At 39.5% G+C, this 25834-nt stretch overlaps 2 protein-coding genes across 13 annotated transcripts in view; one reads left to right on the forward strand and one right to left on the reverse strand.

Annotated features, from left to right (window-relative positions):
- The window catches only part of LOC120901762, a 77491-nt gene that overhangs the window by 26480 nt on the left and 25177 nt on the right, over positions 1–25834 (forward strand). For all 12 annotated transcript variants that reach the window (XR_005739325.1, XR_005739324.1, XR_005739326.1 and 9 more), the window contains 4 exons: positions 3497–4395; positions 13658–13810; positions 18545–18685; positions 18774–18891. Coding sequence is in view for 9 of the 12 variants with exons in the window: in XM_040310044.1 (XP_040165978.1) it covers positions 3942–4395; positions 13658–13810; positions 18545–18685; positions 18774–18891 (866 nt within the window). In the remaining 3 variants the exon portion in view is untranslated. The remainder of the gene's footprint in view (positions 1–3496; positions 4396–13657; positions 13811–18544; positions 18686–18773; positions 18892–25834) is intronic.
- On the reverse strand, positions 18486–25825 carry LOC120901746 (probable multidrug resistance-associated protein lethal(2)03659). Its single transcript, XM_040309936.1, has 11 exons — positions 25537–25825; positions 25097–25429; positions 23719–23944; positions 22021–23651; positions 21657–21957; positions 21446–21596; positions 21144–21374; positions 20723–21018; positions 19687–19947; positions 19305–19477; positions 18486–19232 (listed from the first exon to the last, which is right to left on the reverse strand). Exons 1-11 carry the CDS (start codon positions 25635–25637, stop codon positions 18977–18979), a joined length of 3960 nt encoding a protein of 1319 aa, XP_040165870.1. The 5' UTR covers positions 25638–25825; the 3' UTR covers positions 18486–18976.

Here is a 25834-nt window from a genome sequence, read left to right on the forward strand (position 1 = left end):
CATGACCAGACGTCCGTTGTGGGCTCCTAGTAATGTCATACATTGAAAGGTACCGTTTTCTCTAGCTGGATAAGGTTTAGCATGCGCCTTTTTTTGTTCCACGGGTATACAACCGCAAAATGTAGTCCTTTGTCTTCCTGTAACCTTCGTGGGTTTAGGGATTTGTGCTACTTTCCTGAGAAAGCCACATTTTCTTTGTTAATTTCAACTTTTAGCCAAAACGAACCTGTTTGAATAAGGCTTGATAAAGTCACTCTATAGCCAATATACCATCATTTGAAAAACTGTACGTTGTTTCAGCGTCGTTTTTCGTATGTAATGTTTACTGTAATCCAAGTTGTAGCTGAAGTGTAGACTCTGAAGTTTGAATATTTGGAAGCATAGAGCCTAGTATGGATCAGAGAAAAATCTTTAAGAAACAAAAAACTACGAAAAAAAAATTGGTATGACAAGTCCAAAAACATTACTCTCTTGAGGAATTAGAACATAAGAGTAAGTAAGAGTTTTACAGCAACATTGCGGATTGGATGATCACAAACAGCTCATACATAGCCCAAACCAACAGACAGCCCCTGGCATAGTAATGTGTTGAACCCAGTTTTGTACCATTGAATTCCCTTGTGTATGGTTGTTTTCTGTTTATGCGTGCCATTCTGGCCAATGCCGTCGAAACACTGTAACACGGGCTACGATGGAATATGTGCGTTACGGTGATGATTTATGGTGATGTGAGGGTAGGGTTGAAATTAATTTTTCATTACCCACCGGAGATGTCACATCAGCTTAAACTATCGACATGGCAAACATATCTAGTATAGTTGGTTATTAAATAGTTTGAATGGTGAAATTAGTCGCTTTATGTATTACGTTTATCTAAGTTTATTTATTATACATTTTGCAATTTCTTATCTTCGTACTTGCACCGCCTAATTTTCATAGTAACCCAATAAAAACTTTAAAAAGTGTATGTACAGAGTGTATCATGATTGAATATTGCTTTTTGTTAACTCACAGAACAAAATAATATGCAATCGTCAAAAAAAGCCGTCGCATGAGTATGACCGAAAACGTCCCCATTTGATATACGAAGTGTTGTAGTATATGTCTACATACGTATTGTAGTGTTCTGATAAAAGTTTTAAAGGAATATTTTACAAAATCCAGAGTGTGTTATTGTTACAAGTTTCTTCAGAAGTCCACAGCATTAAAGTATCAAAAATCCACATTTATCATGTCCCTCTTTTTGGCTGCGTTGAAAAATTACTTTTTTATTTTTTTTGAAAATACCAACAAACAATTCGGCAAGCATCGAATCTTTCATAAAAATTCATACTGTCCTTGGTTTACTATTCTGATTATGTTAATCACGAAATCTTCCGTACTATTGGCTGACACCAAATCTGCCGAAGAATGTTGACTGCTGCACATTTCTTTGATATTTTGGAAATTTCGTTAATAAATATTATCAAATATTTATTAATGCGTTTTGGCATAATTACCCAGCCTAAAATAGGAACATTGTCGAAAACTGGCACAGTTATGCTAATTCAGACTCATTTATTTATTCCATTATTACGGCACGTATGTATCCGTATTTTTATGCTAATTCTGTTATTACATTAACATTTAAACCTTCTTGAAAGAATTATAATATTCGACCAGAAGTGAATTTATTTTACATTTGACAACTTATGTGTCAAATCAAAGTATGTTTATGTATTTGCTCAAAGTATTATCAAAGTTAGCAAACCGCGATACACGGGGACTACCTGTATGTATTTTTTGCTTTTATTATTGTAGTGGTAGAACATTGTAAGTAAGTAAGTAAGAACATTGCAGTAGTACATTAAATTGATCTTCGTCATGAGCAATGCAAATGAAACGCTTCTTTTCCGTTAAATTCCATCTTTCAAAAAATCATGATTCAAAACTAGAAAGATTACTATACAATCGTTTCCGTTACATATGGGAATAAGGATGGGAACTTTAGTATTAATAAAAATTCATTTCAATTTGCTAATCTCACACTAGCTGTTACCCTTTTTTCTGTGTAAGGTTTGTTCTTCTATCTTTATATCGTCTTTCTAAACTCCAAGGTGCCGCCCAAAATCGCCTTCTCAACTTCATTCAAAGTGGTATGGAACGAAAAGCTTTCGCATATTGTCAAAAGCTCTCCAAGGTATAGTGTGCTGGATGATGTGAGAATCAAAGTTCAACCATTGTGCGAAGCGAATGGAAACCATTTTATTTGTTTGCTTTTCATGAATACCAAATATACACACGTGCAGTCGCCTACGCATCACGGTTCGCGGACAAGTTGGCCAATGTATGCAACGGCTGTTTTGAGTGCTTCCATACTGGAGCACTAACGGACCCAACAGGGAAACAGCACTGACAGCAGAACGGTCGGTGTAGTGACAGCTTTTCTTATTAAACGACAAGGCAATGCCGATGGGAAATTCAGCAGGAAAAGCACATGATTATGATGCAACGATAAAGATGGGTCCTAAAATGCACAAGTAAAATGTTCATGCTCTACATTTAACAATACGTTGATAGTGCAGAATGGAATGGATAGGTAAAACAATGACACGCTGTCTTAACGTATTAACGCCCCAAGCAAATTGTGTGACATGTGTGAACGGCAATGTGTCCGATGGGTGACAAATTGTTCGTCGCATTGTTCACTAATCAACAATGCTCGCAAATGTAGAACAGAACTATTGTTTCATATTCATTGTCACGTTTGTTTGCACTGAAACGATGCAGTCCAATCGAAAACTTTCTTTCGAACAGCGCTGTATCGTAGAATGATTAAATTCAACTGTAACCGGTAAAGCTATGAAACAGTTGAGAGATAGTACAATGCTTAAATAAAGATTTTATATGGTTAAATACAGTTTAGAGTACAAATATTCTGCAACAAACAATGTTGTTGAAATAAATTTAGAAATGAGAATATGAATAATTTCTAAAAATATGTGATACTTTACTCAGTTTCAACATTACAGGGGTTTCAACGAATTCTACCAATATTCTTTAGAAAGGTTAATAATCAGCATATGGTGACCTGCTTCGCGAGGCTCTCAATTGAGAGTCTTCGTATATATGTTTATGCGTGTCGAAGTGCTATTTTGATAAGGTCAGCGATTTTTATTATTGCCAGCAACGCTAGTTTCAAACTTCACTCTTTTTTTGCTTTTAATTTTTAATATTTCTTTTATGCGTGTGAAGCATAAGCACGCACCTTTTAAAGAAACAGTTGTTTCCAGCCTACAGCCTTAAGTTTTTTCTTAACAAATATCTTCTTCCAAAAGGTAATTTTTTGGAAAAAAGAAATCTGAATGTGAGCAAATGATCCATTTAAATAATGTATTCAGTTGGTGAGGGTGTCAGGTAGAAAAAAGGAAGCATGTTCCATAATTCATTGTTTACATTACCTACGCGTCTGAAATTTTAACATGCCTGTGATATTTTTCTTTCGTTTTTTTTACAGATAAAACATAAGAAGGATACCGAGATAAACAATTACGCTGATAACGGAAAGTGCCGAAAAGAAAATTCGGGACCACGTCTGTTGCAAGGAAAACAATGTTGCCTTGAATCTTTGGTCAAAGTGAGGAAAGAATAATTCTCACTAATCCTGCATTCCGTCAGCCCCTGGACAGTGGACAAAATAAGCGTTACTTTAGCGCGATTTTCATCGCATGCCTTATCCGATTGGACCAAGTGAACAGTTAGAAGTCACAGAACCAACCGGCCAAGAATACACGTAATCTGACTGAGTGCCATAACCGGGCAAACTTAAAAACGACGGTGGCGATTGCAGGCGCGGAGAAGTCCAAACGACGAAAGGAAAGGCAAAGATTATCAATCTGTTATTCATCCAAACCATCCGCGGCGGCATCATCCGCTATGGATGAGGAGTTGGAACGGAAACTATGAGCAATCGTGTGAGGGCTCGAGAGCCCCCAGCGTGGAAGCAACCGAGTGCCATGCCGCAGGCAATGTCGGACACGGCATTTAGTAGCAGCACCAGCTATTATAGCAGTAGAAGCCAAGCACCGTTTGGGTTGGGCACTAGCCTTACTATCAGCAGTAGACGAAGCACCAAGATGACCGGCGGCAGGATTTCTCAATCCGCTTCCGTGCGCTGCAGGCTGCTGCAGTCTTCCGGAAGATCACTTATTTCGCGTCGCTTCTTCGCCAACAACCTTTCCGCTACTGTTCCTATCGTTCTGCTGTTGATAACATTTGCCAGCGACTTTGCCTATCTCAGCGGCAACTCTGATGGGGGCGGAGTGCTGGCCGATGAAGTGACCACTACTCCACCCGAAGAAACCTGGACCACATCTAGTAACGAAAATGTGGGCACGGGAGAGGCGGCTCCGTTTGGTAAGTGTAGTCATGATTCGTCATTCCGCGTACCATCATCTCCTAGGGCATTTATCCCTTTCACATTTATCCGAAGGAATGATTAATGATAAGAACCATCACGAAAATATTATCTTGCAAGGATTTAGCATGTTAAATCTCGGCTATGTCATTTTTCCGTGAGGCTCCGTTTATGTAATTCTGGTGTTTTTTTGAACTGATGAGAATGATACATACTCTGGGACGATTATATGCTTAATCTAGGTGTGTATGCTTCCATAAAACGGTAAAAGACACACATCATAAACAAATATAGATAAATCGAAGCCATTGTGGTAGGTAATCGAATTTTAATAAAACGACTATTTCCATGATTCATGAATAATAAATAGTTGGGGTAAAGCTAAATGGATTTACTATAACTTCGCCCACACTACAGATAGATAGAACAATTTAAGCACATTGACCACAAACCCTTAATGTTTTATGTTGGGTAAGGGGTATAAGTAATACAGATAAGGTAACGAATTCTGTACTAAAATTTTGACCATTATATAATCAGCTATACCAAAATTGTACGCTAATACCTTCACTACGAAGTTATTATTGGTGCCAGGACCAGTATGAGTTCAGTATCAGTTTTACGACCGGTATGGACAGTGGCATGTTCGACGGTAAGCAAACTAAGCGGGGGACCCCGAGCTGAACCAGGCCTCGAGTTAAAGGCAGTGGCGGATCTAACTGTTGACGGCCCGTAGATCTTTGGCCCTGCACGTATAACAGTTGGTAAAGTACGACCTTGTATTAGCGACACTCTATGCCTGCCACTGGGTATGGGTTTGTGGTCGGTTCCAGAACCGGAATGGGTTCATGATTGATTCCAGGATCGGTATGAATTTATGAATGATTCCAGGATCGATATGGGCTCCTGATTAGTTCCAGGACCGATATAGGTTTGTGGTAGGTTCCAAATTCGTGGAGGGCCATCCGCGACTCGAGGGTGGAGACTACGGGAACCGTCTTCTATATACGTAGGCGTGACGTACAGATAGGTGAACCCACTTTTGAAGTCGTCCCAGAATTCACCTATCTCGGGCCAAAGGTCAGCAACGACAATAGCATGGTGCACAATTTTGGCAACGTCGTTGTGGCGATCGACATATGCTGACCCAGCTAGCTCTGGACACCGCCAATGACATGCTCGATCGATTCACCTCGTGAGTTGCACTTTCTGCACCGGTCCACGTCTTCACGCAATATGTACTGTCGACAATTTCTCGTCGCAATTGCTCAGTCTTGGATGGCTACCATGATACATTATTATGATGATTATAATAATAATAATAATAATAATAATAATAATAATAATAATAATAATAATAATAATAATAATAATAATAATAATAATAATAATAATAATAATAATAATAATAATAATTATTATTATTATTATTATTATTATTATTATTATTATTATTATTATTATTATTATTATTATTATTATTATTATTATTATTATTATTATTATTATTATTATTATTATTATTATTATTATTATTATTATTATTATTATTATTATTTTTTATTTTTTATTATTATTATTATTATTATTATTATTATTATTATTATTATTATTATTATTATTATTGAAATCATTATTATTATTATAATTATTATTATAATTATTATAATTATGATAATTATTATAATAATAATAATTATTATTATTATTATTATTACAAGAATACAAGTAGGTGCAAGTTGGGCAATACTCTATGCATTTACAGATTTAACATTTTATTAATGAAATACAATAAGCGTTAGAATATTCATTTGGCAAGTGAATTTTGAATTTCACAAGCAGTAATTAAATACAAAAACATAATAACCTTTTCTTGCTTTTTTATTTGTATCGTAAACTGGGTTTTTTTCTTTTTTTACATGAATTTTCCTCATGTCTTAGAAGGTAAAAAACTTGACCACCGTGTGTTTGTGAGCTTTGGAGCTAATAAATCCGTTTAACATATTTGAATCTGTAGATGCAGGCAAAATTCATTAGAAATATTTAATAATGGCGTGCGGCAAGGTGCGAGCAGTTGGAAAAAGATGATTTAAAAGACGAAATACTTCATAAAGAGAGAGAGAGAGAGAGAGAGAGAGAAGAGAGAAAGAGAGGGAGTGATAGAGAGAGAGAGAAGGACAGAAGGAGCTTAAATTTTCCTCAATTTACCATAAATGTGGTGTAACTCCGTGGCTATATGTTTCGTCCGCCCAGGTGTACGCGTTCGAAGGACATAAATTTTCATCATGGGGCAGACTTTCTCCTCCTCATCGTCTTTATACCACTTCACTGGACTCAGTTTGAGTTTTGAAATATTTTGTATCCTACGTACCGGGTGGCACTAAAACCACATCGGCTACGAAGGGTGGGGTGTTGTAATTTAAAATTTTCAATCCCTAGGCGACCAACTTTTCGTAGCTTGGTGCTGCTAAGCGGTTGCGAATGTGGAATGTGGTATTGATACCACAGGACCATGTGCCGGGCAAATACAACTACTCGCAGTAGAACATTTACTCGCGTTAATCCCACAAAAGAAAAACCTTTTGCAACTTAATTAGCGCGTTGTTTCATGCAGCAGTAAATTTACGCTCGATTGGCGTCAAAAAGGCTTCATCAAAACCTATCCGCAAAAGTTGGGGAATCATCACACATTCCAGCGTTTACGTGAATAAGTTCACATAACCGTGTTTATTAACCGGCCGTCGTCGTTCATTAGATGAGAAAGACGATCAAAATGTTATTATATCGTTTACATTTATCATTGAGCCCAACAGCGCAACAAAACATCAACCAGCAGCTCTGGTAATTACGCTTTCCTGTATTGGTGTTCAACATTGAAAAGGTAAACATTATGGCATAGTGGGTTTAACAGTAGTGTACCAAGAGTGGTGTATGTTTGTATAGATTAAAAACTAATCTGTGGAACAATAAGTGAACATTGCAATGTTTAAATTTTGTCAATTGAATATTTATTGTAAGCTTAAGTAGATAACAGGTTGCCCGCAATTCCTGCAACTTCTGTTAGTGAGTGCACATTATCCCACTAATTAACAATCGATATAGAGCTAATGTCGTTTACACATCATAAAAATATTAAAAATCAAAAACGTCATTTTCCAAAGTATAGCAAAGAAAGAAACGAAATATCCACAACACAGTCGATTTAAAAGGGCTTGTTCTTGTTTAATGGACTTTTACATTAAACTGGTGCAGTTTAAGGGAAGTTTAAGGCTTTTTTTATCACAAATTAAAGCAAATAAATCTAAAACGAATTAAACGCATCATCATCATCCGATAGAAGAAGGTCATACACACGCACAAACGAATATTTTATGCGTTTATCATGGTTTATCATGCACAAATCCACAATTTTTGGTATTTCGAGAACCATTCGAGCAGATTATGGTTAAAAATTTAGAACAAATGTCAGTTGGGAACTCCTATTTTAGAATTTGAAATGTCAATTCGGTTGGGCTTTGACGGCCGCACGTTTCGTCGCCAGGCGACGTTGCTATCGTCCTAAAATTGTGCGTATCGCCGGATCGTTTCAATGGTGCTTTGCTTTGATATTTTATTTCGGGGCTTGAACCCATGACGGCCATATTGTTAAGTCGCGCGAGTTGACGACTGAACTGCGGGACCGGAACCAGTAAAAAAAGACACCAGTATTAATGCTTTAAATAAGTGATGTGCTTAAAACAGGCCAGTTAAAGAGTGAAACAAACGAGTGCTTTTATCAAATGGCGGCTTTTTTCGCGATGGAATGGGTTCATTTTTCGAAGGAACAGGATATGCCTAATAATTTTCTAGATTGAATAAGCTTTGCTTTCCGTGGGTATGTAAACAAATTCAATGGAAGACCGCGCTCCGACATTCCTTGCAAAGAACCTACCCGTAAAGGGGAGACTCAAAGTTCGTTCGAATACAAACACAAAGTATTAAACGGTAAAAGGCCTTTCCAATGCGTTGCTCTGTGTGTAGCGTCTGCATTGAAATTAAGCACGTGTGAGCAATACTACCGAGGATTATGTTGCCATTTTTGGCAGTTCTGAAACCCCTACCACGGATAAAGGGGATAAAAACACTTCAAGGTGTCGGGATAAAACCCCGATTGTATGAGTCCCTATGTAGGTATGTTTTCGCGTGTATATCTGTGTGTCCTGGAGCCTCCTGAGGGTGCTAACCAATACCGTTTGTCCGTTTTTATACGTATACAAAATCTGGAGAGTGGGTTGTGCTGGGTTTCCTCAAATATCTCAGATTTTCACATGAAAAACAGAATAGCTCCCATGAAATTTACATGAGATTACAGCTTTGGGTACGTTTTGTACTTTTTTCATTTTTAGTTTCCCGGGAGATGTGTTCAAATGTGTTTCGGTATGGGTACGCTTTTAGAAACGTAAAATATTTAAAAGCAAGTACTTTCATCTTCACCCAGCTTTAGCCGATTGAACCGATATGTTTGTTTGTATAATATCTGTTCGGGGCTGCATTGAATACAAAAACCGCAGAAAGTTACAAGTATCCAGTTTCAATTAGTTGCGTATTGCCTCTGTACCTGGGTAGCCAAAAGTAGTTTAATGGTTGTTCAGTTTGATCAAGCTAATTGGAGGAGTTTTTGCTTGATAATTAAGACTCGATTGGGTCCCACTAATGAATCCAACGTAGAATGTAAACAACATTAAGTCGGTTTATCTGTTCGTTTACTGCATTAAATGCTAAAGACCTTTTTCTTGCAAATGAAGAGCATTGTTGACCGTGCGCTATTTACGCCGATTAATGCCTATACTCTTAATGTGGGTTATTTAGACCTTTACACAAATCGCTACTTGTTGTACGACGTGGATGCTGTTCTACGTTGTTGATGCTCATGGTTTATTTCGTAGTTATCACCGATACCGATGCTGTGGGACTCAGGGATCTAGGGACTAAGGACACTTTCGATGCAGATGATTTGTTTCGACCATCTATAGAGCATTTTTTGGTTCTCTTCGGCCAAAGTGCTTCTTCACGCTCGGAGTTGTTCAAATGAATATTTGAGTGTAGTCTAGCTGGCTTCATAAATTGCTGGGAAAAGTCGCTTGCTGCTTCATTAAAGATTAATTATATATCTACTCTCTCCGCAGTGGTACTAAATTTGAGATGCTCTACCACAGCTACGCTTTTCTTATAGCGATGTATTTCTCTGAGCGTGGTTAGTATCCATTTAAACGTTAAAGCCATTTATAGAAAACTAGTTTATTTAGCCCGGTTACACGGTTACGCAAACGAATTTCGAAGGTATGCGATATTATATTTTCGTATGGAAAACAACTCATAATTTGTTCCTGTCATGGCAATCTGTACAGGTGATTTGTTCAGTATTATCTCCTGCCAAAGCCTTAACCCATATTTTCAACAATAGGCCATAGAGTGGAAAACCCGGTCATGTATTTATTTAGTATTTTTATAACAATTGTTTTTCAGTTATTATGCACATCATCCTACAACTTGTTACCCTGAACTCAGTTTATCTTGCCCTGTCCCCTTATTCTGCTGGATTACTATCTTTTCTGTTCCTCCAAATTCCGGATATACTTTTTGGTTTATTTCTTGTCTCTTGTCTCTTGGTTTAATTCTTGTCTCTGTGTGACTCGGTGACAGAACTGTGCCAGGGTGTATACTAATGTAGGGTGCAAGGTTATGTTGAACACATCTACTATCCTGCACCCCCATACTCCCTTTGAGTTCTGGAACATATCGCTTTCTTAATCTTGTTTAAATTACCAGTCCTTGCAGAACCATATTTCATTTCCAGTGACTGGGTTGATTAAGAAAGATTTCTACTATTATACGTCTCTGACTTAATGCTTTTGTTGCACGAACATAAACATACAAATTGAAAATATAGCTGGATTTAATTGGATTATGCTTCGACTCTTCTTAGATCTACTCCAAAAATTTTACAAAAAAACTAATTCTTTTACTGAGCTGCTTAAAAAACCGGGTTAATAATCCTACCAATGAATATTATTATTATTTAACAATGATCCTCCTTTCCTGTCTCTGTTTCTTACCTTCCCTTTCCTAGTTTCCTTTTCTTCTTGTCAGAATTTTTTTTTTATAATTCCTTTCAACTCCACTTTAGTATTAGGGTTTAGCTAGAGCTGTTTCATAGTTTGCACACGCTGCAACAGTCGTTGCTTTTCAAGCAAAATGGTCCAAGATGCCCTGCAGTAACGCATCGTTAGTCGTTGCTAGAATTTATATTATCTCTACTAGTTAAATTGGCCCGGTTACAGGACCATACAATAGATCTTGAGGATCTTAGGCAATGGCAAGGATTGCTATGACAGATTGTGCTACGTTTGAGGAACATAGTTTTAACACTTAACGCGAGCTTATAAACACTTTTAGAAAGATTGATTTGTTTGAGAAGATCCCATGTTTACATATGTCCCAAATACATGGGGACGTACCCGTGGTACAGTCGTAACCTCGAACGACTTTAAAAAATGCCCATCATAGGTTCAAGGCTCAATGAACCGTTATCCCACGGTAAGAACTGAGTATTCGACTTCGGAGTACTTATTAAATCTCGAAATCATGACTATATGCCGATATTACTATGTTGGTCTCTCTCTCTCTCTTGTTGGCCTGTTCACGATAGAGCACGTTGATGACATGGCCCGCTCAACAATTCCATAGGATGCTCGGTCCCTGGCTGCAGCCTCCCATTCATGCAGACACCCGATCTCCGCCAGGTCGCGCTTCACCTTCACTGGTACAGCCATCGAGTTCGCTGTGCTCCCCTGCGCCTTATGTCGAACTGGGGATCGCTGTCGAACACCTTCTTGGTGGGGCATGAGTCCGGCATCCTCATGACATGCCCCAGCCATCGTATCCTGCCAGCCTTCGCCACCGTCAGGATGCTCGGTTCACCGTACAGCTCAGCAAGCTCGTAGTTCATCCTTCTCTTCCACACTCCATGCTCGAACACACCGTCAAAGGTCCGGAGGAAGCGTGGCTCAAACAGGCCCAGAGCGTCTGTATTCTCCGCTCGAATGGTCCGAAGAGGACCACCGGGCGAATCAATGCGCGATATATCTCACATTTCGTGCGGGCTCGAAGTCTTCTGGATCTCAGCAGTCGGTGAAGCCCATAGTATGCAAGATTCCCCTGCACAATGCGTCTTCGGATTCCGCTGCTGATATCGTTGTCCCAAGTAACGACCGTCCCGAGATAGCAAAACTCATGTCGCCGTCAACTAATACCCTGCTTCCCAGATGGTCTGAGTCACCGGCAAGCAGGTACTTCGTCTTCGTCGCATTGATTCTCAATCCAATTCTTGCTGCTTCGCGTTTGAGTCGGGTGTACGCCTCACACACCTTTGCTGTTGTCCTGCCGATGATGTCGATGTCATCCGCGAAGCCAAGAAATTGGAGAGATCGGTTGAGGATCGAGCCACGGATGTCGTTGTCTAGCCCCGGGCCTCGAATGACACCTTCCAGAGCGAAGTTAAAGAGCAGACAGCAGAGTCCGTCACCTTGCCTCAGACCCCTGTGAGATTCGAACGATTCCGCCGTCAAGTTCGATACTCTCACCTTGTACTGCACCCCGTTCATGGTGGCCTCTAACAGCCGGAACAACTTTCGAGGGAAGTGGTACTGCTGCATGATGCTCCATAGCTCCTTCCGGTCTATGGTGTCGTAGGCCGCCTTGCTTTCACGATCAGCTGATGCATTTCGACGGTAAACCTCTCCGGCCCTATCTTGAAGAGTCATTACACCAAATAGAAGAAGAAGAATCCATGGACCCTTGCCTTCGTTCGGGTTGTTCCACTGATTCAAATTACAATGTTTTTTTCATTTTTCAAAATTTTATACTCGGTTTTAGTCTCTGTTTTCATTTTAACACAATAGATATCTAGATATCTTGTCAGTCTTTGCTTCTTGAGGATATAACGGAAGGGAACCAATCGCATCTGATTTGAAGGACGCCCACAAGCCAGCGTATCCTGAGTTTCCGCCATAGGATCCGTCTTCATAATGTCTTCCATTTTAAATTAACCTGTTCAAATTTCCTGGTAGTTGATCATATCCTGATTCTGGCATCAATAGAGAGATCAGCTTTTCCCAAGTTTAGATATAGTAATGTTAGACCAGGTTTTAGGATTCTGGCTTTATATATACTTACTTACTTACTTACTTAGCCTGGCGAGCTTGATACGCTGCACGACAGTGAGGTCGCCGTACATCTCGTATAGCTCGTCATTATAGCCTCCATTGTCCTTCCACACATACGGGGCCAAGTATTCTTCTGAGCATCTTCCTCTTGAACGCGGCTAAGAGGCTTTCCTCAGATTTGGACAGTGTCCATGTCTCAGAGGCGTATATCCATGAGTACCAGTACTGTATAGGTACTATACAGTCCCAGCTTCGTCCGTCGCGACAGGTTCTTTGAGGTGAACTGATTTTTCAGGCTGTAGAATGACCGGTTGGCAGCTAGCATCCTTGTCATGACTTTTAAAATATTTTAATTAAACAAATATGCATTCATTCATTTTATTAAATTGTCTTTTTTGGTTAAAACATAAAGAATAATTTGATATTTCCAATACACTGATGTACACAAAGGTTATACGTGTAAAAAAATTGTTCGACCACATGTCCTAGGCGCGGAACAGTGTGTTCGAGAAATGTGCCGCAGATTTAGCATTGCACCCGATGAATTAAGGTTTCATCAACGTTTTCAAGCATCATACCACAGTCTTGGCATTGGCTAAGACAAATTCGGGAAGGGGTCCCGCGGTCTTGAGATAAAGTGTGAAACCCTGTAAGCTCACCTGTAATTTATCTAATCACATTGGTCTTGGAAATCTTGCATAACCCTGTAACAGGCCAAAAACTAGTAGAAGAAGATGGGTTTAGTGTTCAAATCATATTATCAAAAACGAATCATCTCGAAAGATTTAGGAATCTTCCAAGGGAATTTATGTTTAATCGAATGCCGACTCTATACAGGCTTACTAGACTTATTTATTATCACGTAAGCAGGAAGCCTTGCTACGGGGAGGCACTCCAAATGGGAACAGAACTCGTCTAGAATTGTGGAAACCGGTATGTCTATCGAAAATACAACCGTGCCGTTGTTAGTAAAACAACCATCACAGGGATAACTTTGATCGATTGTAACTATAGCTGTTGAATCTTAATTTAATATCAATTTACATATTCTTTTCAGATGCATCTACTCGCGGTAGTAAAAAGTTTGGTGATAAATGTGAGAGCACCACTGAGTGTGGCTTCGCCGGATCGTTCTGCGATCCGAAGAAGCATACATGTCAGTGTACTGTCGATTTACCAGCAACTAATCATATCGACAAATGCGGAAAAAGTAAGTACGACTATATTAAAATGACTTAAACTAGCTAGATAAATCTTATCTCTACTGTTTATAAAATATACCAAATATGTAACATTTTTAATGCATCGCAGACGAGTAAATAATTTGAAGAACAGGTTATGAAATTTTATCAAGTTTCATTACCAATAAATGTTGTAAAACATTATATCGGAAAATGATTCGTTCATTGCACTGTTCAAACCAGTCATTTAAAAATGAATCTCAATTCTAGCGGCGACATTCTGCGCTATTTGTATTTTGTAATGTCAAGATGATTATATAGCGTATATTATAGATTATATTGCATATATTGCGTGTTTGTACAAAAATCCTCATTTACATATACTGCTGATACGATATGCGATATCATGGTGTTTGAGAGTGCGAAATTGATTTCAACTGTAGGATGCTGCTATTTTATAAATGTATGTAGTTTCCCGCTTCATTCATCATCACAGAATGCTGTCCATTGTAATCTATCCTCTACTCTACTTTACCATAGATTATTGATAAAGAAAAGTATTTGCCTTGACAGGTTTCGCTATTGATTACATCGAGTGTGGTTCCATGGTGTGCTGTCCAGAGTAGAGCAAATGTTGTGAGCAAAAATGGAAGTACACCTTATACCTGGTGGTTGGTGTCTTTTATCATTGACAATGCTATGCGTCATCGGTTTGTACACGTTCGATTACAATGTACATGGTAGTGATGCACATCTTTTTTATGTTGCCAATAAGGTTGTCATACACAACTTTTCACACACTTCGTACATTGTTGTCGCGTTTCGTATACCGATGGAAGGAAAACCAGAAGGAATCTGGTTGTAGTACCATCAACTAGCAAAAATGCATAGGGGCGTGAAATGAAATTATGTTATGCATTATTTTTGGGAAATGTGCATTGTTCATTACTTTTATAACCTCTTTATTGTTTGTATTTGTATATGTGTTTCGATTTGTATCTAGGCCTCCGTTAGCCGCTAATTGAGATTGGCTAACAGTGACTTCATACGGGCCTCAAATCCATGGCAGACACGTTATAAAGTCATACGAGTCGTTGACTGTACAACGAGTATAGGCCCACACATTATTTAATTGTATATTTGACCGTAGTGTATTGGTTTTAGTAATTTAGAAGTATTGTTTACCATCAAGGCATAATTCCCAATATAGACTGAGACGTTCACTTATTTTATTTTCTTAAATAACTCTTGGCTTATAAAGGTGCCGGCTTATAAAGGTTTTGAGAATTATACATTATCACCCTGCCGAATAGCGCTACGGGGGTACGGTCCATATGAAGCTTGAACCCATGCCGGGCATGATGTTAACTTATTATATTGTCAAAATTACAGTCATTACAAATTCCCAACTTTGGTAAAATAGCTAGACTAACAGCTTTAAAAATAAACGGTGTGCAGCCTTACTATTTTTTTAAATCACAATAATTCTCGTCCACCACATACGTTCATTTGTCGCTTAGCGAACAATCAGCCAAATCTCGGTCAGAAAATTAAAATTGTGTCATTGCATATTGAACATGAACATGACCGCGATGTGTTGTGGTAACACATCCGGTGGAATATCCATTTTGCAATGTTCAGCATCGTCGCTGCCAGCAGTTCGCAGGAAATGATAGAAAATGCAAAAATCACTGTTGATTACCGAAATCCGGTGTACCAGTGTACCTGTAAATACCATGATTATACCGATGTGTAGTATAATTGATATATTTTTGAATATCAGAGCATGAATAACATGCAAGGTGAAACTGTCACTTCACAACACTTGATAGTGGTGGATTTTCATAATTGTTAGTGGTTGTGTGTATTTTAATAATATTTTATAATAATAATGAACACATACATAACATATTAACATATGTTTTATGAAATTTGAAATGATTTAACTTTTATTATTATTCATAACAAAAGAAAAGCAACGACGAATCAAGTTTTTTTTAATACTCATTCTTTCTGGTAATAATATATTCTTTAAACAAAATTAAGTTGTATGTAATGTTATAGTTGCTAAACAATAATATTTAACATTTTCGAGTTAAATACTCCTTGAAACCGATTTTCACTCAACATGAAAAGCATCTGAAAATATATCCAGAAACTATGTATCTTGTCATACCTGCTCTCTGTTTATAAGGATGAAGAAAATGAAAATAAAAATAAAACTGTTAAAACAGGCGAATTGGATGCTTAATCGATCGTGTCGTTGTAGTGTGTTGTAATATACAAGACACCTAACTACTTATTTATGTAAAAAGTCTATTTGGGTAGCTTTTGGTAATTGATGCACCAACTTTTGCTATTGAATTACAAATGTGACCGTGGTCGTGCCATCGATCTCTATCGGTGCTGAGGTAGGTTTATTGTAAATATTGAACGAAAGCAAATGAACAGACTATCCGAACATAATCGGTTAGTTACATAAAGATGGAACCGAAACCTCTGGGTTCAATCAATTAATTCAAAGCAGTTGGTGATGGTCATCATGTCAATCGATGTTGGCGTTTAAATAAACTATCATTTACTCAAAGTATGCTTATCGATTAGAATGTCAATGAATGACTTAAACTATAATTATAAAGTTAAATATAGTGTACTTCAATGCAGCTCTAGCCGCTACTGTTCACTATAGTGCCTGAACAGTTTTTAACTTTGTACATATTTTTCAAGGTTTGATTTCAATGCAGTTACAACAAAAGATTGTTTATAATAATTGTTGAAAAACACGGTGTATTTTTTTAGATATCGCGTAATTTTATTGTGACTGGATATGGTGATAGTGAATAATTTGTCCACTTGTAGCGATTAACGTTTTCTCAACTTAAAAGAGAAGAGCAGATGAATCCTGCGCTTTTATCTCCTAACTTATTATTTTCCCGCTCTATTCCTCTCGCTCGTTTAACATCCCTCTCACTTTTCGTTATCTCTCCATTTCTTCTCTCGCGTTGTGACCTGACCGATTGTTGGGCACTCACGAGTTTTCGACAATAATCATATTTCCTCTAATAATATCCATTTTCGATCTGTTCCGGGTTACATTCAGCAAATCGTACGACTTAAAAACATTAACTTCATGAGCTCATGAGCTACCATTATAAGTCATGAACCAAGTCTCTCATATCCGGGATTAACTATCCTGCAATAGATACACCAATAAGTTATAGATACCCAAACAATTCACGAGTAACTTATGGAAGAACTAAATTGACTGTGGCTCTTACAATAAATTAAAAGAATCATTTTTTGTACATATATAATACTCATTATTAAAATAATGTATCAATTATTCATAAAATGTTTTCTGTAAACAAACTATAAAATAATGAATTCCCCACCTGAATAAAAAATAGAATAAATAAAAAAGGAATTCGATGTACCTTGCCTATTAGTAAAACTGATCATATATACTAGTGCTCTAAAACCTTTTTAGGTTCACGGACCACTTGGCTTTGAAAATACATTTGCCGCGGCCCACATCGATTGAGGGCATGCATTTTGTAGACTTAGTTCAACGTTTTTGATCAAAAATATGTTTTTATCTTGTTCTAGACATGCCTGTTTTATTACTTAATCTTAATTGTGGGAAAAATTGCACTATATGTAATTAGCTTTTCTTCTTCAAAAACAAATTCTTTCGCGGACCACATCTGTTAACGCCACGGACCACATGTTGGAGACCCCTGATATATACTCTTCTTAGAGTTTTACCAAGACACACACTTTATGGAACGAACGATCCTATTTTATCAATGGCAAGATAACACCTTTGTATGATTACATTCGTTTATCAATCGCTTTTTATTGTTATTATTTTTTTTATAATTCGAAATCCTGTATAGTTCGGTATGTCCGCGTAATAAGTTGTACTATATACCATATAGATTTCTAGGTGAAAACTATTTGATTTAACCATGTTCTTCACACTTCATTATGTTTTGTTTACCTAAAACTGGATGTGAAAATTGCGTATGCCAGCAAAACATCTACTTGCCAGCAAAACATTTATGTGCAGTAGCGTATATACGCTACCATTCGGAACGGTATTGTAGGGAGGCTAATGTTGTCCACCCCAAAAGAATATGTTGTAGATTAAATCAAGTGCCTTACGATGTTCAAAGCGATCATGACAAAAACCCTACATGGGTAAGGTCTCGTGGTAGAATTTGTTTAGGAAAAACCACACCGTCAAAAGATAACAGAAAAAAATGGAGCTTTGAAATAGCGGTGGCTTGGCTGTTGAAAATCACACGCCTTTTCTGTAGGAGGTAAAGTAAACAACTGTGCAAACATGAACAAACTGTATGGATTTTTGTTCACAAAAGGGTACCCTGCAGCGTCTACATGGGGTGTTTACAAGATTTCATGAAGATTAAAAGATGGGGATCGAACGATGCCGAATAAACTACCATATCACCATTACCACACAGATAAAACCACAAAAACTGAAAGTGAAATATGTTTGATAAAATTTTGCATGTCATTTCATATTTGTAAAGAAACTCTGCAGCTTAACAAAACGAAAAAAGTAATTCTTACTAAACTAGCTAACCATATTTTTGATTAATTATGAACACCAGTTAGGAAAAATGCTTGCAACTAACTGTGATATAAAAATATATTGCTATGCAAGCATATCAACACTAGAAATATATTATTATTTTATATTACTCTCAATAATGCTACAATTTTCTTTATAAATTATTCAGAACGACAAGTGAACGAATCATGCTTCTTCAGTGAACAATGCGAAGCTGTGACCGAACAAACCGAGTGTCGTGATGGAAGATGTATCTGCCTTTTCGAGATGAACCCTTTCTTCAAGCCAGATGGAAGCGTCGAGTGCCGAGGTAGGATAATATTTACAGTTGAAATTAAGGATTACTTATAAACTAGTATTCATGTTCTTTCTTTCGCTTTTATTTTGGATATTCGTAGCTCCGATCAATAAACCGATCGAACCGGAGAAGTACATCGATCCCGCAATGATTGGTGTCCTAGTCGCAATGGCAGTCATGTTCATCATCATTTGTGTAGTTCTCCGCTTGTTCAGCAAGTAAGTCTTTGCAGCAAATGGCTAATCACTACTTACCCGTTAGATAAACCATTTTGCATTGAAAGTATACCGCTTAAGGCAGCCATTAGTCAATGTCATACCGTTGTGTATTGTTGTTGCTGTTTGTTGTTTCTTGTTCCCCGTGTTCTTCAACTAACCTACGGAAGAAACCGTCTGCAATTTGCAGCAACTTCTGTGGGCTGTCAAACTCTACCATCTGCCCAGCATCCATAACCAGCACCCGATCATAATCCAAAATGGTGTTCAAACGATGCGCAATAGTTAGAACCGTGCAATCGGTGAACTGCGTTCTTATTGTATTCTGAAGAAGTGCATCGGTTCTGCGAAGAAAAGAAAAAAAAACAGGTGGTATGAATTACGCGTGGAACATTGATGCATTGTTCTTTTCTTACCTGGGATCAACATTGGCAGTGGCTTCGTCGAGAATTAATATTTTACTGCCTTTCAAGATTGCCCTCGCCAAACAAATCAGTTGCCGTTGGCCAGCGCTCAAATTTGTGCCTCCTTCCATCATTTTCGTGTTCAAGCCGCCGGCAAAAGTACTGATAGTGGTTTTCAACTCGACCTGCTCGATCACCATTATTTTGCGTGGTTTTGCCCAGTCAATCGAGACACGGAATATGCAAAAGTTAAACAAAGCCAAGTACTGACAAATCAATTTTCGAACGCAGCGCAGTTTGTGAAAGAGGTAAAGTGAGGGCGAAAAATGTACTAAACGTTCAAATTGGTGAAGAAATGTGTTACGATTAAATATGTAGCCTAGGGGTGGGTTACCTGGTCGAGCGCTTTCCACAGCTCTTCATCTGGCAACCGCTCTTCCGGATCCAAATTGCTTCGCAAACTGCCAGAGAATATGACCGGATCCTGGGGAATTATCGAGATGAGGCCACGAGACTGCCGCAGCGGCACCGATCCGATATTGATTCCGTCAATCTCGATGCTACCATCGCCGGCGTGCAAGGGTGTTAGGCGAAAGAGTGCCTGAATTATTGACGACTTGCCAGCGCCGGTTCGTCCGACAATTCCAACATGCTCCTATGCGTGGTTTCACGACCGTGCGGCAGGGTGTGCCCGTTGCGCGATGTGGGGTTGAAACATTTACGGGAAAGAAAGAATATGACCAGCGATGAAATGACGGTTCTTTTATTTCCTTACCCTACGCCGTATTGGGATGTTTTTTTTTGTCTTGTTTCTATCAGCAAGCTTCCAACAAAGTGATATCGGTCGGGCCGATGAAACGAAGAATTCATGCGTATTTTATTTTAAGCCACCCTCAAACGTAAAACTTGAATCATTTCTACATGGGAACAAAGGACAAAGGGGATGGCCACGATCGTTGATAATGTCACAAAATAGACCTTTGGTTAGTTAGAAAATCGAAAAGAGTCTAAGATACGACAGATATGGGTATAATTTAATCAACCGGCGTTAAACTAAGCCAATTTTTACCACTCGCTCTTCACACAGCCCAGTTAGGCTCAGTGTATGTGGGGTTTTCAATTATAAATCACAGCCTCCGCAAGGACATATTACCATTTGGCAGGAAATTTCGCTCACATACATGAGGCACATTTTAAACTATTCAGCATATTGCTTTTTGTTTTCGTGCTCGTCCATCGAGTAAAAACCGCTGTCGTTTGTACGGCAATGTGTGGGAAGCCGAGCACGTAAACCATTAAACCTATTTGTGGTATGTTTTGTAGTTGTTTGGCAGACCGTTCGTCCTGGGATGGCTGATGGAACCTCAAACTAGTGTTGGTACGATTCAAAGCGGACGGAAATCGATTGCTTAACCGGGTGTGACGCTTACCTTGGCTTTTATCGTGAAACTAAGTCGCTTCAGTACGGGCTCGGCAGTGGGTGAGTAGCGTAGATAAACTTCGCGGAAAGTTATGCTGGCGTTTTCGGGCCACGCTTCGTTGCGTAGAATTGTTTGGACACCCGGCGCCAAGTCCGGTTCAGGTCCGAGCTGGGCGTATTCAAATACCCGTTCCACGGATGTCATTTGGTTTTCAAGCTCCGCCGTTTGTCGAATGCCCCAGTTGCACATTCCAATCAGGTTGAGAACTTGCGTTATGGCCAGTCCGACATTGCCGCTTATAATGCCTGGTGCATTCCGCAACATCCGCGAAAGGTTTTCGAAACACATTATTATCACATCCATAGATGTTGGCCGAGCAAATGTACACAACATTTACACAATGAGGAAACCCATGCTTTAGGCTACTTACCGTCTCCGATAACCAGAAAGCTCATTACCACGGACGCTATATAAAGCAGACAAATGACATCAAGCCAGAAAGCGAAGCCACGAGTCGTTGCCCCAAACAGGAAAGCCGCTGATGTGTTAACGTCCTGGTGCTGGTGAAACGTCTCTTCCAGAAAGCGTTCTGCTCCGAATGCGCGTATCGTCGTCAAGCCATCGATCGTTGCATTTGTATGCGTAAATACTGGACTGCGGGCTTTAGAGGAAAAACAGAACATACGTGAAGATTACTCGCTCACACATGGTAAACGTTACCGTCGCACTCACTAATAGCCTCAACTCGTTTCACATTTCTTGCCGCTCGTAGGAAAACACCCCTCAATAGATAAAATACAACTCCCATGATTGCAGTAGGTATGAGCAGCCAGTAATTAGCCAACGCCACTATCACTATAATACCAGAAAGCTCAAGGAAAAACTGCAAACATTTCGCTGGGTTTAATACGCGAATACAAAATCTTAAATGCAAATTCCTTACGTATAGACTATCGATCATTACGGTGGGTAGGCTCGTATCGATTAACCCGATATCCTTCGAGAAACGATTCATTACTCTGCCCGATGGATTTTGATAGAAGAAAGCCATGGCGGTCTCTGTTACTCCTCGATACAGTGCGGCATGTAAGTGAAGGGAAGCCTTAAGACACATTTCGAAGAAAGCAAATGAATTGGTAGTTAACATGATGGTGATAACAATCGCTCCAGTGTAGAACCAAACATGGTCGTCCGTCGTCCACAGTGCATGCACCGTGTTACTGAACGTTTCCTCCCAGTCCACCCTGGAAAGTACAAACGTTACATTAGGCTTTGGCTTCAAATGCAGAAGCGCAGTCGCTTATTACCATATAAACACGAAATAATCCGTCCCCGATGAAGCTGCTTGGTAGCCAATCATTAGCAAAGCTGTAAACGCTACGATAGGTATGCTGTTAACCGACTTCAAAAAGTCTATGTAGACTTTAAACTCGACGGTACCATCTTCTTGCCCTTCCTTTACATTCCGCTCTGCTGGCAATGTCTGCTCCTGGGTGTCGGTACGCCTCTCTTCTGGTTCGTCTTTTTCTACACACTCCAACATTTTGTCCATGGGTGCTTTTTGATCTTTTGAAAGCTGATGTGATGTGCACCATTCTGATAACTCCTTGCTGTAGTGTCCTTGACTAGTAATTTTGCCATCTTCCAGCACTATGATGTGTTCCACTTGATGGATGTACTTGAGCTGATGGGTTACTAACATGCACAGTTTGTCTTGAAGAAAGTCCCTTATCGCCTGCTCGAATATAACGTTCGCTATATGCGCATCAACCGCTGCAAGAGGATCATCTAAAAGGTAGATATCTGCCCTACGGTACAAGGCACGCGCCAAGTTGATCCGTGCCTTTTGTCCACCACTTAAACTGTACCCGCGTTCACCGACCATCGTTTGGTCCCCATGGGGCCAAGTTTGAATATCGTGTTCCAAAGCGCATATCTTTACAACTGTTCGATAACGTGTTTCATCGTACGTGTCGACGAAGATCACATTCTGCTGAACCGTTCCCTCGAACAGCCAAGGTTTTTGGGAGCAGTAACTAACTGTACCGTTCACTGTAATTGTTCCGTGAGTTGCTGATTGTTCCCCGATCACGAGATTCAGCAATGTCGATTTACCAGCACCAATCGGACCAATAATTGCTGCCGTACGATGAGCTTTTGCCTCTACTCTGAACGATGCGTCCTGAAGTGAGAAATTGGAATTTGGCCACGAAGTATGGACATTTTCGAACTCCACATACGGTGGAACATCTGCATGTGGGCAACGAGATTCTGCTTGCTTTACATGGTCGCGTACATTCTCTTCAAGAAGAAACTGTTGTATGCGTTTTAACGAGATCCATCCTTCTGCTGCGGACGTAACGGCTAGTGGCCAAAATTCGACCATGGAGTGATGGATTACGCTGAAGAACGAAATCAGCATGTACACCCGTCGAGCTGTTAGAGCATTGCCAAAGTAAACGTAGGCCACTAGTGTCAGAAAGATGGACACTTTTGGTACAATTCGAAGCGCAAAGAGTGCGGACTTTATAATCGCACTGCCGCGCAGTGCTTTTATCTCCTTGGTTCGCAGCTTCCGTGCCATTTGCTCGAAAGGTTTTTCCCAAACGTACATTTTGATCACCTGAATACCGTGAACTATTTCGTTCGTCAAGCGCACTCGCTCATCCGTCGCTAAAGCCGCTTTCATTCGGAATCTAGCCGATTGTTTGCCTAGCCACGCCTGGATCGGTATAAACAGCAATAAAAACCCTATCCCAATCAGCCCAGCGGGACCAATTTCTCGGTAAACTAATACAGCGACGATCACCAACTCAACTGGGCCTTTCCAGAGGTCGTGGAAAAATATTACTGCATAATCGAAGCGGCTCACATCGTTTGCCATCAAATTGATGACCGTTCCGGACAAACCGTCTCCGGCGTTATTCATGCAAAGTATCTATAAAACAGAAGATGGTGTACATCAAACACATATGCAGAGTATGTTCCATGTGACGGTTTGCTACCTTACGGTAAATCATTGCGCAACAGCCGATCCGAATCTTCATTCCCACTTGCAGCAGATACAGTTGATAACAATGAAATATGGCTAGCGGGGCCAGCACCGTCAAAACAATACCGACCGCATACCCATAGGCCGCTCCAAGTGTGGCTGGCTCATCTGTCGACGCTACATTTCGTTGTGAATCAAAATATAAAATCAGCTGACCAAGAAGAAACGGTTGGCCTATCCTACAATATTTTTGTTTAAATTTTAACAATTAGTTCTACGGATGATAATCGAAACACAATGAAATGTAATGTGTAATTATCTTAATGCAATATTTAATTAACTCTCCCGTGTATTCTATGTGATTGGCTGTCAAAAATCTTCGATATTTATCATTTCACTCTACTATTTGAGTTTCAAAGCTATTTAAAAAAGCAAGAATAAATGAATAAATAAATAAATAAAATAAAATAAATAAAGAATAAATTAATACAGTGGCATACTGAATGGATGGTTCAACTGTATCGGATTTAGTACCATTAGACAACTTCTGTGCTTCGGAGCATTAATTTAGTTAGTTAGTCTAAATTTATACAATTAAAAATAGGTCGCAAATCGAACCGTGTGGCCAGACCGACCGTGGCATGTACGAATTCGGTCAATGTAGGGAAAGAAATAATCCGAATAATTATTTTGAACACTAAAGCAAGCAAATCTTCTTCTATTTGGCGTAACGTCCTACGCGGACATGCCGGCCTATACAGGCTTTCGAGACGTTCATTACCACGTAGCCGGATAATAGTTGCAACGGGGGGACGGTCCATTCTGGGCTTGTTCCCACGACGGGCATGTTATTGAGTCGTTCGAGTTGACGACTGTATATATATGTTGTAAAAGATAATGTTGTAAAATTTGGCCGAAAAAATCGAAAGCAAAATCATCCACCATCAAATTTATGAGCCAATGTACAAGTGTTTTGCTGAATATGAGCACTGCCACAATACGAAATTCATAAAAACACATGACATTCCTTTCAGATGGCAAATACATGAATACATCGAATAACAAAAACCCAATGACGAAGATAACAAACGTAAATACGAAGCTGGATGGAATGATAACTTTGGAAAATGAAATCATTTCATCGTTCAGATTTTCACTTGCTTTTCCACGGCATGTTACTTTTATTTTGCTGGTCGGTGGTTTAAGTATAACGTTAGCATACACCCAAGCGTGCTGTCCATATCGATTGGAATGTGTAAGTCGATGTTTTCTATCGGTACAAACCACTACCCGAAATGAAGGAACTGTTGAACAGCTGCGACATTCAGATGTTGGTCGTGGGAAACAGAGAGTGCGTACTTGGTGATGAAAATATGAACGAAAACGCTCACCTGCACGCGGATTCGATAGCGCTGTAAACAAATCCAAACACCAGCACACCAGTCCCGTAAATGCGTATTATGGTCCGCAGAAGCCTCCATGGCGCCGGCAGTTTGCGTTGCTGCGATGCCGGTGGCATATTGTTCGTGTCGTCTTGTGTTTTGCTTTCGCCATCATTGATCGATCCATGGCGGGCCGAGGCACGGTGGTGAGATATTTCGCGTCGCCATTGCTCCTCGAATGATGCACCGATCTGTGCGCTCTTATGAGTGGATAGGGTGTCATAAATATCATTCGGTACGATTTGCCTTCGCACGCCAAGTCGAAGTACATCAAGCAGCCACCTTAAAGATGACAAATGCAACAATCACGCACAATATGGGACAAAGAAAGCGATACAAAGAGTCACGGTTGAATATGTTGGGGCGAAGAAGCATTTCAAACGGTTTACCAGAAAAAATAACGCGAAACTGCACTGGCACTGGCGTATGGATGTAACTTTGCCGTCGAATGTTGGTCGCTCGGATTGTCTAACTTTGCAGAAGTTTCCATTGCTCGGTCGGTCTCACTAACACAATACTCTGCCCCCAATTGTCTCCAGATTTCACAGTGTCTAGCGAACGACTGTGGTTGTCACAAACGATGCGGACGCTAAAAATCATAAAGGTTCTTCATATCGTTGCCTCTTTTCTTCAGTGACGCGTGATAACGGCTTCTCCAGACATCTTATACAATGTTTTAACGGCGAA

Source organism: Anopheles arabiensis, chromosome 2 (assembly GCF_016920715.1).
Source record: "Anopheles arabiensis isolate DONGOLA chromosome 2, AaraD3, whole genome shotgun sequence".
Lineage (NCBI taxonomy): Eukaryota > Metazoa > Arthropoda > Insecta > Diptera > Culicidae > Anopheles > Anopheles arabiensis.

Coding starts and splice junctions, on each gene's coding strand:
- LOC120901746 (XM_040309936.1), bottom strand. CDS start 25,637: ATGGAAACTTCTGCAAAGTTAGACAATCCGAGCGACCAACATTCGACG. Junction 21,958..22,020: donor GATTATTTCGTGTTTATATG/GTAATAAGCGAC, acceptor TGTACTTTCCAG/GGTGGACTGGGAGGAAACGT. Junction 21,019..21,143: donor CTTTCTGGTTATCGGAGACG/GTAAGTAGCCTA, acceptor GGAATGCACCAG/GCATTATAAGCGGCAATGTC.